At 29.8% G+C, this 14577-nt stretch overlaps 1 protein-coding gene across 1 annotated transcript; it reads left to right on the top strand.

Annotated features, from left to right (window-relative positions):
• The first annotated feature begins 4498 nt into the window (after positions 1–4498).
• On the top strand, positions 4499–7796 carry LOC129913531 (prolyl 4-hydroxylase subunit alpha-1-like). Its single transcript, XM_055992262.1, has 5 exons — positions 4499–4695; positions 4784–4935; positions 5013–5184; positions 5279–5457; positions 7666–7796. Exons 1-5 carry the CDS (start codon positions 4499–4501, stop codon positions 7794–7796), a joined length of 831 nt encoding a protein of 276 aa, XP_055848237.1.
• Positions 7797–14577: the final 6781 nt, after the last annotated feature.

Below are 14577 nucleotides of genomic sequence, written 5' to 3'. Positions count from 1 at the left end.
ATTCATTATGAACTACCCCACATAATAACATAACCTTGAAAACAGGCAAAATGACGTTTTTTGACATTTTCTAACGGTAATATTTCAAAAACGGAGGCCAATACAATTTTTTGACTTCAGATTCGAGTTCAGCACAGCTAAAACCTATAGAAAAGTATATTTTGGTTCTTTTGGCCAAAGCCTTGTTGACCAGTGTAATCTGTGCTGAGTACCTACCTACATAAATATCTGTAATCTTTAAAATGTAAAAATCTAAAATGTAGGTTATGTCATCTTATGAAAGATAGACGAAATTTTAATTTTATGAAATAAAAACCATTTAAAATTTAATCTAGTCAAATATAATATGGTGCTATAGCACGTAATAAAAGAAATAAATGTTTACCTAGCCCACATAAGGTTTTAACCTATTTGTTTATCCCTCGCCATAAATCATTAACAGCGAGCATATGTATCTCATGATGAGTGCATAATTTAGGCGTTGAAAACGTTGTTTACATGTGCTATAATTATAACTATTATAACAATCTTTTTAAGTTTATTTCAAGTAATAATTTATTGATTCAGCGCAATACCATATGCAAACAATAATTTTGACGACTTCTTCATTAACAAACCCCACAAGTGGGTCCCCGGAACTCCGTCTGGGTTTTTTTAATTAATTTTTTTGGACCAAAAACAACGGCACTTATCATATACCGATTTTGGTAAAGTTGAAATTGCTCAAAAACGGCTTCAACGATTTTGTTTAAAAAAATTCAAATGTACGTTTTAAGACAAGGTCTATCTTTTAATGAAAATCATTATTGTGAAGAAGCATTTATATAATTTTAATATAAGCCAAAAATAAAATTTTGAAAAAAAAAATTTTTGGATTTTAAAAAATTTGAAAATTTATTTTTGAAAAATCAAATTTTCGAAAACGGGACATTAAATTTTGCTGAAATTTTGTTTTTAGATGTTGATAAGTGATTTCTACAAAATGGCATACCAATTTTATTTTTAAAACTTTTTTTCCAAAAAATTATTTATAATAAAATCGGTTTTTTTAAAAACGGCTCTAACGATTTAAACATTTTTTTTTTCTAAATTAATACATCAATCAAAACTGCATACTTGTTTTGGAGGGCATTTTGATTTCAGATTTTTTTTATTTTTTTTTTAAACGAATTTTGTATTTTTTTTTATCTATATAGTACCTACATTTTCCCAGTTTCTATAAAAAAAATTCTTACAAATGTAAGCAACTTGAACTCTAAGAGCAAGTTCGTGCCACCCAATCGTGCATTTTATTTTCTTCCCAACTGTCAACTTTGTAAATTGTTATCCTGACCCTTCAATAAAGTATTCAGCAGCAAATAGGTTGTCATATCAAGAAAATACCACACGAATTTTGCTATTTGATCAGTATTTGTTTTAAGTTGCATGATTAACAGTAACGTTCGTTTTCAAATTATTCAAATCATATCATTGTCAGTGTAGTTGTAACCGAAATAAACCCAAAATCTGTGGTTTATAAAAATTCAATCTCAAATATATTCCTTAGCAAATTGTAATGTACAAGATTCATTAAAATAAAATTCGAGTAAAAATACAAAAAAGTACGTATACACCACAGTGAACATTTTTTTTTTGACGAGCTCTATATTTGTATTGAATTTTGAGATTTCTTAAAAAATGTGAGGTTTTTACTGCAATAATAAGAAAGAAAACTATAGGACAGGTAATATTAGCATACTAAAAAAAACTGGGGAAACAAGTTTCTTTTGCAATAAGAATGAAGGATCAAAAAGTCTTTACAAAAATTTTGGGTGGAAGGGTGTTTTTTTTTTAATAAATGTTGTTTATTTTTTAAAACAGAATCAAGAATCTTAGTAGTTTAAAAAAACAGTTTAAGAGCCATTTTCTTCACTATTGCTCAACTTGAAGGAAACTCGAGAGTTGGTGAACTTGAGAGTTGACTTCAACTCGAAGGTTGAATCAAAAGTTGAGCATTTGTTTTCTTCACTTTAAAAAAACAGAAGTTGGTTAACTTCCAGTTTGAAAAATATCCCTGGGATATTATTGACAGTTTATACTAATAGTTGGCTCGCACTTTAATAAATAAATAATAATATAATTAAGAACAATCAGCTGTCATGTTGACAAAAAAAACTTTCCTAGCTTGTTAGGGAAAAATTTCTTGCCTAACTTTCCAGTCAGCTTTCCAATAAAATTACCTAAATTGGAAGAATTTTGTTTGACAGTTGACCAATCAGAGGCCGAAAAATTACCTAAATATTTAGTCCCTAACGTTTCTGAACCTGCCCAGTGTCAGTTTCAAATTTAAAAAAGCAATCGAGTATGTCATTTAAATTGAAGTTCTGTATAAATCTGGTGCAATTTTTTTTTTCTCAAAATGTCAAAATCATTTTAGTAATAAATTTAAATGCATTTTGCTTTGTTTCTTTTTCAGTAACAATGAATTTCAAAGGAAAAAAATTATTTTTGGGCAACAGTGTGTGTGTGTGTGGTTGGAAAATGTGATGAAAATTTGTAATGAATAAATTGAAAAACATGTTTCCATAAGTTTAATTCTCAATTATTTGTCCATGAAAACAAAAATAAAAGAGTTTTTGCCACGATTCACCATCAAAAAGGAGAATACAAATTATGACATTTCACAGAAAACTCTCAGGTTTGCTCCCTCAACTTCTACTATTTTCGGAAGTTGAGCAAACCAGAAGTTGAAAAACTCGAGAGTTGAGAATCAAAAGTTGAAACTGTCAACTTTGAGTGAAGAAAAACAAAAACACAAGTTGAGAATAAAAATCCTCAAGTTGACTTCAACTTTAAGTGAAGAAAAAGGCTCTAAGTGTACTGGTGTTTTTTTGGAAAATAAAGAAAATCCGTGAAAAGTCGCAAAAAATCCATGGTTAAATGATACCCTTACAAACTTCATTAAAAAGGTTGTTTTCATCATTGGAATTTCAATTAAAATAAGTCAATATATTTACTTCATGGCTAGAATCTAAAGTGTCAATAAGAATATCCTGCATAAAAGGGTGTTTTTTTTTGGTATTAAAAAAAAAAATAAGTAAATAATATTTGATACCCTAACGAAATTTAGTCATCACTTTATATCTGGTAAAGAAACCAAGAATATAGATATATCTTGATCTTGCGTGAAAGAATGTTTTTTTTATTTTTTTTTTTTTGAGGACATGATTTTTGTACTTAATAAGTTCCAAAAAGCCTTTGTGTTTTTTTTTTTCAGAGTGTAAGTTATAATCTAGTAATCTTGTTACATACATATATCAAGACTCTATCAATGGAGACCATTCTATAACTTTTATTTCTTTCACTCAAAAAAAAAAAAAAACCAAGTACCCTAAAGCTATAATTTGTGAGCATTTACCGTAATATTTGTCATATTTAGTAAAATTGTTCTAATTTAAAAAAAATCAGATAGTTAAATATTTCTTAAAGCATAATTATTCTCATTCAGATCATTTTATCTATCCATTACTACATTTTTTTGTTTTTGTTTTTTTTTTTTTTTTTTGTATTGAAATCAGCATTTCGAACCTGAATTTGACATTTTATTGTCACCATAAATCGATTAATAACCTCTCTATGACAATGCTCAACAACATTTAACTTTTTACTTGCTCAATAGGGCAAGTATTGGTTTCGTGTAAAAAAAAAAATTCGAGGTTTTAATCAAAACTAACATTACGATGATGGAGAAGCCCAAAAAAGTGGGTTTCGTCGTGACGTCCGTCGGTCTGTGCGTCGGTGCGTCGGTGCGTCCGTGCGTCCATCTGTACAAGTAGCTACAGCCTAAACGAGTGGACGGATTTTCTTGAAATTTGGTATGGATGTTTTTTTCGTAATTTCCAAGGTTGGTTTTTTTTTGTTTTTTAATATCTCGCTTAGAACGTATACCTCCCATACAAAATTTTCGAGTTATTGCAATTTTATCGAAAACGGCTCTAACGATTTCGATTAAATTTAGCACACGTAATGCTGTATATAGTTCTAACATAACTGCGTTTTTAGTTTTTCTCAAAAAATACGGATAGTGGAAATATGGTCTTTAAATTTTTTAAATCGCGGATGTCGGCTCTTCCCGTACATTATTATGGAGTTATTGCAATTTTCTCAAAAATGGCTCTAAGGATTTTGATAAAATTTTGCATACGTAATATTCAAAGTAATTGCAGTAAAACTGCGTTTTTAGTTTTTCTCAAAAAAGTCAAGTCAATTAAAAAAAATTTTTATTTAACTAACATTTGGCCTCCATGCCGGCTCTTCCCCTACATCAACCAAATTTCTTAAAAATGTATATAGAGGCAGCTCTAATAACCTACAAGTAAGCTAACATAAAAGTGCTTTGAACTGCAAGAGCAAGTACGTGCGGCCCCAGTCGTGCATTTTATTTTATTCGTTTCAGCAAACATACCGGCCAAATAGCAAACTAAAAATAAACATCAGACACCAAACAAAAGTACCTAAGATGTCACTGACCTTCCATCTTCTTGTGGTATTCCTAATCACCATCATCATCGGCATCACCAAGTCCCAAACCAGTATTACTGAAGATTGGCCTAATTCAAGTCAAATAGCTGATCTTCTACATACTGAGGGAGTGATAATCGAGAATCTTAGAAATTACATAAATGCCTTAGACAGCAAAATCACCAACATTAAGGCGTAATAACCACAAAACAATAATAATAAAATCTACACTCTCTAAATGTATCTCATTATTTTCTTTGACCATCATATCCCACAAAAACAGCAAGACCCAAGAGATCCAAGGAATTTACGATGTCGCACAAAATGATACTGGCAAATATTTTGGAAATCCCATTAACACATTTCATTTGATAAAACGCATGTCCCACGACTGGGAGACTTTGAGGACTCTTGCCTCACAGGATGTGACAGGACGTAAGAATTTTGCATGAATTTCATCATCAAAATGTTATGTTTCCTCTTTCCAAACCAAAAATTTTATATGAACACAGATATCGTTGAAAACATAACGAGATTAAGCGAGATTTTGGCATTCCCCAGTGCAGAAGATTTAGATGAGGTGTTGGAACGATTAGTGAGAGCTGAAGATGTTCATCAACTTGTTTCCTCACAGCAGCAGCAGATGATGGTGGATGATGGAGAGTTCAATGGCATCAAATTACGGTAAATCGAGAATAATAAAAAAAAAAACATACGAATAATTTAAGTTGTTTTATGTTAATTAGAAGTTTGTTAACTTATGGGTTTATTTTTTTAGTACGCAAATGACTTGGAATGACTGTTTGGTGTTGGGGAAACGTTCATTCAAGATGAAAGAATATCACCTGGCTAGAACGTGGTTGGAAACAGCCCTTAAAAAATTAACGGGTGATACAGATAATAATAAAGCTAATGTGAAGATTTTGGAAATGATGGCTAAGGTGGAATATAAAAGTGGTAAGTGTTCAAATTCTTATTACATGAATGGGGAGATTAATGAAGGAAATTGTGTAATTAAGTTACAAAACTTTAACCTCATTATTGGCTTAATTGCTTTGTCCTTAGACATTATCCTTTTGGTGTGTCTTTGGATATCATTCCGCTGTTGGATATCATTTCGAGGTGTGCAAAAGTCCAAAAGATTATGTGTGACAGCAAACACAATATTTTTGAAGTGAAAACTTCTTTAGTATCGTAGTGATTTGAAACAAGATGAAACGAAAACGCGACACGACTTCAACTTGTTATAAATTTTTTGTTTTAATAGATAGATAAATGAAATTTGTAGTGTAGACAGGTAATTAAATAAATTATAATTGTACAAAATTTCAATTAATTTCATATTCAAAATTCGGAGATAACGGTAAAAAGATGTTCTTTTCCAACACACGTTATATCTTTTGATCTAGTGCACATACAAATTTGATTTAACTTTAATACGCATGCTGATAACATAACCTTTTATTTAATATATCACACATAACGTTACGTGCTCTACAAGTTACACAATCTTAAGTTGAAAAAATCAAAAATACCTCAAAACACCTGTGGAGATCTGTTGGCGATGACCAGCTACCAGTATGTAGGAAGTACCGTAATCTCAACTTGAAATTTCGACATAGCTGGCTTTAAAAAATTCTAATTTTTTTTCTAGGCATGATAGAAATATGATTCATACGTCATATAAAAGGTGAAATAACCTTTCAGATGATATAAAATTTACTATAGGTTGTCATTTAAAAAAAATATATTTAATGGTGTTAAAAGAGAAAAAAGATTATTTTTTTGCTTTTTTCATCAAGAATAGTGATTTGGTTTGAAAAAAATAAGCTCTTTTTGTAGATGTTGTATAGACATGGACGATATAAATATTTTGAGCTGAAACAATAAGCTTTCAGATGATATAAAATTAATATAGGTTGTCATATAAAAAACATGCATAGGTAAATTTTTTCTTTTTTTTTGCAAGAAATTTTTTTTTTAAGGTTTCACTTCAACCACGTGTGAATTGCACACATGACTTTTTTTTTTTAATAAAATTTGTATGAGAACTATACTTTACTACACTGAGTAAGTTTTAACGTCTTTGTTTTAAAAATTAACTTCTTTGATTTATGTTGCTTTAAGAAATAACAAAAAATCAACCTTTTTTCCACGTTGATTTTAAAATGTACATCTTCAACGAAAAATCATTCCGAATAATAGTTAAAACAATGTGGGTTTCATTGGTTTTATATTGTTTTATGGTGTTTTTTTCTTCAGTGTATGTAGGTACTATAACAAGCGATTAGAAAAAAAAATATCTTCAAAGACCCGTTTCATTTTCTTGTAAAATTAGAATGCAAATTTCGAATTCGTAATCAATATTTAATTTAGATCATTTATATCTTAGATAATTTTTAGGTTGTTGCTCTTTAAAAGGTTGAAGAACTATATTTTTAACATAATTTTGAATACCTAATTTGAATAGAAACAAACAAAATAAAAAACATTGTTTATAAATATTTTAACATAATCACCATGAGAGATGCATAATTTTATTAGGAAATAAAAAAAAATAAAAAATGTGCAAAATATTGATTAGTATGGAAATAGATTTTGATATGAAAGTGATGTGGACCATTTTATTGAGAAAGCTGGAATTACATATAAGCTTAATTTTTACTTTTTAGGTGTGACAGCTTATGTAGATTTTGAAGCAAGTACCGTTATTTGTAGTTGAAGAGTATTATTTAAAAAAATCCTCTTACCAAGTTTGTAGTGTATTAATCGACCTATTTAGACGGAAGCAGCTTTTACAGACAGAGTTTAAAAATCCATGTAAATGCGGCTAGCGCAATCTTCGATAAGATCTAGAGGACTTCTTTAGAGCAACTGGACATTATCGCTGCACATTTGAATTATTTATTTGGACATAATACTTGTTGATAAAGTTCGTTAAGGTATATACACGATAGACATACGTGGTTCCAGTGTTAAACCTTGTGGAACGCCTCTAATGGTTAGAAGAAAACCACACAAATTATTTCGATCCACGGTCTGGAAAGCCTTAGAAAATTTAAGAAGCACTAGAAATGTTAGGTACCATATGAAGTCAGCCATAAAGCAAAGAGTCAAATAGTTTGGTTAAAAAAAAAATTTGCTTGTTGGATGTCCATTGTATAGGCACCTTGGATCTTGAAAAGAAACAAAAGATCCGCAAAGTGCATGTATTCCTTATTACTGATAATTATAATTTTAAGAATAGCCAATCGGTCACACACTTGAGTGAAGAAGGAAGCATGGGTAAATTGTAATCATAGAATATATAATATCCTAGAACCTAAATGATGATGATCCAGATGACTTTTCCAATATTTCTTTCCCTGGGGCCTATTTTTTAGGACCTATTTGACAAAACAGGGAATAAGGTGTAACTGTGTTTCATTATCAGTCAATGGGAATTAAATCCACTTAATTAAAGTGGACTTCGTTCACAATAGAAGATAGAACGATTCTGGAAAAAGTGGTGGTTTTATTGCTCTGAATGGAAAATTTATTTTTTTTTTCAGTTTTATTTGATTTTTTTTTGCAAGATTCTTGAAAATCAAAAGTTTTTTTCGAATTTCTGTTTTCAAGATTCTTAAAATGGTCCAGTGAGTTAGCCCCCGCAGGTTTTATTTCGATTTTAGTTTGTAACTAACTTACTGTTTAGTTAAACAAAAAAACTAAGGGTTAATGGCATTTATGCCTGTCTGTCAACTTTATATACTCTAAGCTCGCGCAACTCCACTCTATCTTAATGGAGCACTCATGCAACTTCAATGAGTTAAGCGGCCAGGCAATCGCCAAAGTCAACATTTTATCAAAAGTTAAATTTCCAAAAATTAAAATATTTTATTTTATTAATAGTTTTAAAGGCAACTTCATTATTTGAAAACATGCAAATCACTAAAATGGACCTTACTTTTTCCTTGAGACCGGGCTACACAATAATAAAGAGCATAGAAGGAGGTACTTCATCTATCTTAAAGCTAGGTGCACTACGTTTCTGACTTTTTCTTCAATTTTCTTCAATTTTGTTGCTGCGTCTTTCATTTTCTCAATTAGGGCTTTGAGACAATTATTATGGACAATATTATCAATATAGGGAGAGCGTGACTTGGCATATATCCGAACAGGTTCAAGGTTTTGGTGTGGCCAAAAAATAAATGTGAGAGATTTAAATGTGTTCACAACCATTTGTTTTGCTATAAATATTTAGGCTTATGATAATTAACTAGCATATCAGTTTAGGTGAGTCAAAAAACTCACAAATAATATGAACTCTTAGTTTTGATACAAAAGGTTCGCTCCACTTGATAGCTTTCCATTTTTTGTTCAGCATTATGATTAAAAATTCAACTGTTCGTTATAAAATTTTTCTAGCGAAATTCTTGTAGGAAATAGAACGCTCTACATTAAATAAAATACAATGTTGATGAAATAATTCAATTCATTTTACATCCCATAAACAGAAAACTAAATAAAATTTGTATTTTTTTTTTTTTGGTGTTGACATTAATCAATTTCTTTTCTTTTTTAGGAAACTTCACAGAAGCTCTGCGGATAGCTCAAGACGTACTGAAAATCGACCCAAACAACAAGAATGCCAATTTGATAAAAGAAAAAGTTGCCACAAAAATGAAGAAAGATATAAAAAATTATATAAAATGAAAAATTATAGCACATAATAAACTGACTAATTGTTCACAAATTTTTGATTCTTATTTTTTAAGGTGCATAGATACAAATGTGTCAAATATTCAATTTTTTATTAAAGGCGGTCTCATCGCATTGTAAGGTATTAATATTTGTCTCCTCGCTTTTATCGAAACAGGTCCTTTTTAAGCTCGGAATGTTAAATTATTTTTTTGTGCATACAAGAACATTCAGTTTGACTTCCTTATCAAGAAATCAATAAAGCTAAAAGAAGGCTTTTCATTTTTATCAATATATACAATTAAGATAAAAATAAAAAAATCATGCTATTATTAGAAACCTTTAGAAAAATCTTTTACCGTAAAGTAAGTATTTTGTTTTTATTGACTTTCTTATGTTGAAATTACCGGAGCAAACCAAGTTTTAGCTTTATACTTAAAAAAGATAACAATCAAAACAAATATAATCAAACTCTCCAACTTTACTCGCCACTTAAATTGATTTATTTCCATTCAATGGGTATCTTATGAAGTGTTACGTACTTATACTTGCCACTTATAGTGTTATTATAACGCTATTACAAATATTATAATAAGTGCTGTAAAACCTACTCATCAAAGTGAAAATGACTATAAGTATAAGGAAAGTCTCATTTTTTGTTTTAAGTCAGTTGCTGATACATTATGAACATGTAACAGATACTTCTATTGGACAGTGGCTGAAATTAACATGCATAAGAAAAATCTACAATTTGCCAAGAAAATCATTAAAATAAAAATATATGGTACATGTTTGATACAACAAAAACAAAACAAAAAAACACAATAAAAAGAAGCAACCAATAATTTAAGATATTATAATAAATTGATGTCTGTGTAATGCAGTCACTGGTCTTTACAGCACCATCAAGGTCTTATAAACACCTTTTGGTGCTATTAACGTCATTTTAAAGCTTAGACATTTATCTTTCACGCCCGGGTTATGAACAATTCATGTTGGCCAATCACGGTAGTCTTCAATAGACCTTTGCTATAAGGTGTTTCAAACAGGTCTGTTTAGTTGGGGGTTTATTTAGAAACTAAAAGAAAAAGAAAACAAATATTTTGCGCACTAAAAATTCCTAAATTTGCATATATTTTTGAAATAAAAGAAAGGCAACTATAAGAAAGTTGATTTTTATGAAATTCAGTTACAGTATAAGAAATAGCCCTACAAAAACTAAACTTACGAAAATTTAGACATTCCCTTTCGAAGAAAATCATGCATCCGTGCCTGCTTTCAAATGCTTTAATGGACAAACATTAGACATCAACCTCTTGCAAATCATTTTAATGTACCTTTTCATTGAATTTATTAATCGACTAATAAATGTTGATTGCTCAAGATTGCATGTGGAAGGAAGGACTTAAATTACATTTTCACTGGACAAACAAATGTCATGATCAGAACGTTAAATGGTGAGTTTTTTTTATATTTTTGAGCTTACCGGCTGTGGCCATTTAATAGAAAATATGTAAGCTTTGCATAGACATTTCGATATTAAAGATTGAAAGGTTATAACCTCTGCAGGTTTTACATACAAAATAGAGGACGGAAAAGTTCATCTTTTTACCCCTTTGAAATCATTAGAATTACAAACATCATCGACTGGACTACAAGCGTTAGATTTTTTGAGACTATTTAATTTCAATCGCAAAAGTCCATAAGTGAAATGTCAGAAGTTTCTTCGCATATAACTTTCAAACGGTAAAAGCTTTGGGAAAGCATCACATTAAAAACTTAAAGATCATTAAATTGTCTATAATAAATATTTTTAAACTTTTTTGAACATTTGGAAGATATTGGAGTGTAAGAAGCTCGTCCCTCTTTTGTTTAAATTGTTGTTTTTGAAAGTTATCAGAATTCATCCCAATTTGTTGTGGAATGTTCCTTTTTTTTTTTCTTTTTGGAAGTTTGTCAAAAATGGAGATTTTAAAGCCAAGGACCCGTTTTTCACCTAGCTACCCTTTTTTCTTGTAATTGAATATCACAACAAAAACATTACTGTTAAAAAAAGAGTCAAGTTCTTCTATGTTGAAATTATGCTGGCACAAAAAGTACTGACATGTAAAAGTGTACCAAGTTCTAAAGTTTGGGTTCAAATTCGTATCAATAAGATTTTTAAAGTTATTTCAAAAATTGCCAAGTAAACAATCAAAATTTTATTGATACGAATTTGAACCCAAACTTTAGAACTTGGTACACTTTTACATGTCAGTACTTTTTGTGCCAGCATAATTTCAACATAGAAGAACTTGACTCTTTTTTTAACAGTAATGTTTTTGTTGTGATTTCACTACTTTTTGCTGTAGAATTGAAAATATCTATATTTGATGAAAATTCAGCGGAAATGGGCGGATGCCACGCCCCCTGAATTGAAAATCTCAAATTTTCGATTTTTTCCTTTGTATACAATACAAGTCCTATCACCGTGTAAAATTTCAAGTTTCTACGATATCGGGAAGTTCGCCATAAGTGCTAGTGGCCGTTGCTTGTCAAAAGGGTTTTTCATCACTAGATCATGAATTCTAGGTAGTCATAAAATCAAAAATTTATGAAGGTGGTTGATTTCTAAAAAAAAGTTTTCAATGCAGAATTTTAAGTTAAAACATATAGGTATTAAAATAGTTATTTACATACAAAAATTAAAATGCTGTTTAAAGAAGGACAAAAATGGATGAACAGGTATTTTTTTTTCGGAAGGAATGTGTAAGCACTTAAGAAATTGTTGGGGCTTAAAATATCTTTAAAACATATATCTATTATTAAAACAAAAATTGAGAGAAACAGAAGATAAACCTATTTTAAGTTTTTGATTTAAAAATTTTCAAAAGGGAGTCAAAATTGAGGTATAAGAGCTTATTAAAAAAGTTTTTTTTTAGTCTAGTTGTTTGTTTTTCCTAACGATTTGTGATTTAGCTAAAAACATCACCATGTACTTTGGAAGTCCATACGGTTAAATAATCGATTTAAAAAAAAAAGTCAAGTGTGCCTTTGCAATTCACACGTGGTAGAAGTGAAACCTTAAAAATAATTTTTCTTGCTAAAAAAAAAACAGAACAAATCTACCTTTTTTTATTTCATCAGGCTTACATCCATATTTTTTATATGAAAACCTATGTTTAGAAAATTTTATATTTTCTTCTGAAAGCTTATTATTTCACTTTTTATATGACGTTGCAATCATATTTCTTCCATGCCTACAAAAAATGTAAGAATTTTTGAAAGCCAACCTTGTGTAACTTGAAGAGCACGTATTGTTATGTGTGATATATCAAATAAAAGGTAATATTATCATGTACTTGTAGGATGGGCGAGCAGATAATTCGAATTAAAAGACTTTATAAGTTCGTGTTACAGCGAAAGTTTATTGAACAAGAAGCACAAAACAGCAATCGAGAGCAGTATTTAAAGATTTAAGTAATACGGTACAAATGTATAAAATAACTAAATAGCGGGAGGATCATACGATCAAAGAGGAGAAGTTGTTTCGGTTTCTATTTACTCCGAATAAGACAATTTAAAGTAAATAACAGTGTGTTGTGCAAGCGCACAAACAAAAAATAATGAATGCCTACATACTCTAGATCAAAAGATATAACTTGTTTAGAAAAAGAACATTTTTTAACCGTTAATTCTGGATTTTGAATATGAAATTAATTGAAATTTTGCATTATCATAGTTTATTTATTTACCTATTTACAGTATAAATTGTATTTATCTTTCTTTAAGAACAAAAAAGTTATATCTAATCAATGGATTTTTCCTGTCGCTTTTTCGTTTCATCTTGTTTCAAATCACTATGATACTAAAGAAGTTTTCACTTCAAAAAATTGGAAAATAAATATCGGAAAAGTTTTATTTTGAGTTTAAAGAAAAAAAGTTACGAAACCGATATCCTAAAAAATACAAATTTTTCGACTTCAATTTGTTAAAACTTTTTAAAATTGTAAAAAATGAGGCTAGAATTTTTTTGTTTTCAGCCCCTAACTTTCGAAATATTGGACTCAGAGGTCCAATTTTGGAACATTGGTAGGAACAATTTTTAAGTCCCGGAACAACTTTCCACAATTCCATTTTCGAGAAATAGAGGGGCTAGTATGAAAACAGTTTTTTTTTCATCTAAATGTTGAAAATGTTTCAAAACAAATTTGGAACAACCTGCAACAAATTTCAAAAATCACGAATTTTTGACTTTTTATAGAAGAACTTCAATTTTTTTTTTAAATTTTTTAAGGTTTTAGTCATCATTACAAATTCTATAATAAATGCACATAAATATGTTCTACGTAGTACAGTGAAAAGGGATAAAGAAAGTAGCTTTTTACTAACATCTTCATGCTCTTAAATCATAAGCACATAATTGATAACCTTAATTTTTGTAGACCTTAACATGCGAAAGAAAAAGCAACTATTTACATAAATAATCATCAAAACTTATACAAACTTATAAAAACAAAAGTTAAAGAGATTTTCCTTTAAAAAAAAAAAAAAAACAATTAAGAGATTATAATAAATTACTAATGCAACCCGCTCACTGGTCCAAAGCGCCGCCATCAAGGTCTTGTAAACACCTTATAGCGCCATTAATGTCAGTTTATAGTTTAGACATTTATCTTTCACGCCTGGGTTATGAACAATAATTTGTGTTGGTTAATCACGACAATGGACCAGCCAGTAGCTCTGTCCATTAGAAATGGCTTTCATACAGGGCCGTCTTCTTAAAGGTTATACATGTTCCCCCAGCCGAACTCGACTTGTCTGCAAAGTTATAGAAGAAAGTTGAATCTAAGAATACTCCCAAAAAACGGCAAATCCCGATTTAAATTTATGGTATTTTTTACAGATTCAATTTCGGTGTTGTTCGCAAAATCAAAGAAGAAGAATTATCACACGAAACTAGTTTGAATAATTTTTTGTTGAACATTATAATGTCGAGATGAAGCTTTATAATCATGATGATCATCATTCAACAGAAATTTTATTATTATCGCTTCAAAAAAATCTATCTTATGAGCCAACAGAGATACACACCACCAAGCAAAAAGATCGAATAAAAATGTGTGTGCTGGCATATCTACAATAAAAGTATAGCTTGATGGTGAGCTTAGTCTCAAGACCTCTACTAGCTCTAGGCTATAATATAGAGTCGATGTTGGTGTCGGACCGATGATCTCCTCCAACAGTTGTCAGAAGTGTATTGTCTTCTGTGCGGCATAGAATTAACGGTTCGGAATTGTTGTTTGGCATTTATTTGCCGGTAGATTAGTTTTTGCAGAAAAAATATAACAAAAATAAAATTGTAATTGAAATTTTCTTGTAAAAAAATAATTTTTTAAATAAGATCCATTGTTTGCT

Source organism: Episyrphus balteatus, chromosome 3 (genome assembly GCF_945859705.1).
Source record: "Episyrphus balteatus chromosome 3, idEpiBalt1.1, whole genome shotgun sequence".
Taxonomy (NCBI): domain Eukaryota; kingdom Metazoa; phylum Arthropoda; class Insecta; order Diptera; family Syrphidae; genus Episyrphus; species Episyrphus balteatus.
Note: the sequence above shows the minus strand (reverse complement) of the source record. Positions and strands in the feature narration are given on the sequence as shown.

Bases quoted from the DNA above. Each gene is read 5' to 3' on its own strand.
- LOC129913531 (XM_055992262.1), top strand. From the start codon at position 4,499: ATGTCACTGACCTTCCATCTTCTTGTGGTATTCCTAATCACCATCATC. The intron at 5,185-5,278 runs GTAAATCGAGAA...TTATTTTTTTAG, and splicing joins TTCAATGGCATCAAATTACG to TACGCAAATGACTTGGAATG. The intron at 5,458-7,665 runs GTAAGTGTTCAA...TCCATTGTATAG, and splicing joins TAAGGTGGAATATAAAAGTG to GCACCTTGGATCTTGAAAAG.